Here is a 2,220-nt window from a genome sequence, read left to right as displayed (position 1 = left end):
TACTTCAAATGAGACACCATGGGGCAATTTCTCAAGACTTTATAACCTTCAACCAGGCCCTGCCGCTCTTTCTCTAAAATCAAATGAGAAAGAATCTCAGAACACAAAATGAAAAGATAGGGAGATATGGGATCCACTTGCCTCAGCCCTCTCAAAGGAACGAAAGATTTAGTTAGACCCCCATTTAGGAGAACCTGAAAACTCATTGAAGAAATACAATGAAGAATCATACCCCTCACCCAATCTCCAAAACCAAAAGCTTTGAGCACAAGATCCATAAAACTTCACTCAAATCTATCATAAGCCTTAGACATATCGCACTTAATCCCCACAAAAGCATTTTTCCCCTGTCTCTTGCCCATATTGTGAACGATCTCACTTGCAATGATGGAATTCTCCACAATCCATCTTCCTTTCACAAAAGAAGATTGGAAAGGGATGATAATATTCTCCAGAACTGGACGAATCCTATTAGCCAAAATCTTAGCGATAATTTTATAACTCACATTTCATAAGCTAATAAGATCATCAAACTTGCAAGTATTGCCTCTTTTGGGGATCAAAACAATAAAAGTACGATTGATTTCTTTAGTAAACTTACCAGACAAAAAAAAAATCCTAAACAAAGCTAGTCGTCTCCCTTCCAATAGTGTCCCTGTGATCTCTATAAAACTTAGCTGAAAATCCATCCAGACTTAGAGATTTCAACTAAGGAATATCCCAAATTACTTTTCTAACTCCCCCAAGAGACGGGACAACCATAATACTATCATTTTCTTCCATAGAGATACACGACTCCACAAGAGTAAAAAGCTCCTCATCTATCTCAGGGTTAGTCGAATTGAATGTCTCCAAGAATTTGCTTCTAAAGAAAGCAGCCATAAGATCCCGGTCCTCAATCCAATGAGATTCATCTTCAATAACAGCCCATATAAAATTCCTTTTCCTTCTTACCATGATAGATGCATGGAAGAAGCAAGAGTTACGGTCACTGTTCTTTAACTAGAGTTCTCTTGATTTTTGTTTCCATAAAGCTTCTTGTCGAGCTTCCACTTCCTCAATTTCAAGCACAAACACACTTTCAATTTAGACATTCTCCAAAGAAGGAGCACGGTTCTGATCACAGTTTTGAACCTCAATCAGTAACTGTTCCAACAGCTTTATCTTTTTCTTGTAAAAACCATAGCTCTCCCTATTCCATTTTTTCAAAGTTGTTGCCGTCAAATGAAGCTTAAAACAAAGAATGAATCTATGATATCTAGAAATATCAAAATTTCAAGCCTGTTGAATAACAACTTCGCATCCTTCATTCTTATTCCAGGCATCAAGATATCAGAAAAGGGCTTTGATCGGAGTTCCATCTATCACCGTATTCCGTACTAAAGTTGCATGATCAGAGTGTCTGATAGATAGATTTTTAAAACTTGCCTTAGGGAACTGAGATAACCAATTCGTTGAGCAAAGCACCCGATCCAGCTTTTCACGAACAAGACTGTTCCAATCCTGCCCATTAGACCAAGTATACATCGCACCCATGTCCTCGAGATCAATTGCTCCACAATCAAACATAAAATTAAGGAGATTATGCCCCTCTCTCTCTCGCACATAGGCCTCCCACCAACTTTATCCTACTGGTTAAGAACTGAATTAACATCTCTCATGACCACCCAATCTTCCAAAAAGGCATTCACAATGGCATTCATTTGCCCCCCAAAAAACCACCTATGTCTTCCCTTTTAGGAGGTCCATAAATAAAGCAACCCACCTAAGGTTTAAAATTTATATCATCGCCAAAGTGCACGATAATCTTGTCAACACTCATGGAGAGAACCTGGATTTCCCACCCCACTCTCCAAAAAAGAGCCACTCCACCAACAGCTCCCAAAGATGACACTGCCACTCTCGCATTAAAGCCCAATCTTTGCCAAATCCCCTCCATATCATCCTTATTGTTTTTAGTTTTCATGAGAAAAACCACATCCGGGTTCACATTACAAATTAAGGTTCGCAATGCCTTCTACAAATCAAGGTTTGCCAAGCCCCCAGCAGTTCTATGAAAGGACTAACATGTGGAGTTAGGGAGTGGCAGTTGTGGATTTGATCTCTATAAATCGATACGTTTTTCAATCTCTTTTAGACTTTTTTGTTGTGTTGATTTATTTATTTATTATTGTTATTATATTATTTCTTTAAATTTTTTTTTTAAATATGACAAACATT

General features: G+C 38.1%; 1 protein-coding gene across 1 annotated transcript; it reads right to left on the bottom strand.

The window, feature by feature from the left end:
• Window positions 1-284: 284 nt before the first annotated feature.
• Window positions 285-957, bottom strand: LOC133038364 (uncharacterized). The gene is made up of 2 exons (XM_061116488.1): window positions 730-957; window positions 285-482 (listed from the first exon to the last, which is right to left on the bottom strand). Exons 1-2 carry the CDS (start codon window positions 955-957, stop codon window positions 285-287), a joined length of 426 nt encoding a protein of 141 aa, XP_060972471.1.
• Between the last annotated feature and the right edge of the window lie 1,263 nt (window positions 958-2,220).

This window comes from Cannabis sativa, chromosome 5 (genome assembly GCF_029168945.1).
Source record: "Cannabis sativa cultivar Pink pepper isolate KNU-18-1 chromosome 5, ASM2916894v1, whole genome shotgun sequence".
NCBI lineage: Eukaryota > Viridiplantae > Streptophyta > Magnoliopsida > Rosales > Cannabaceae > Cannabis > Cannabis sativa.
This window is presented reverse-complemented; position numbering and strand designations above follow the sequence as displayed.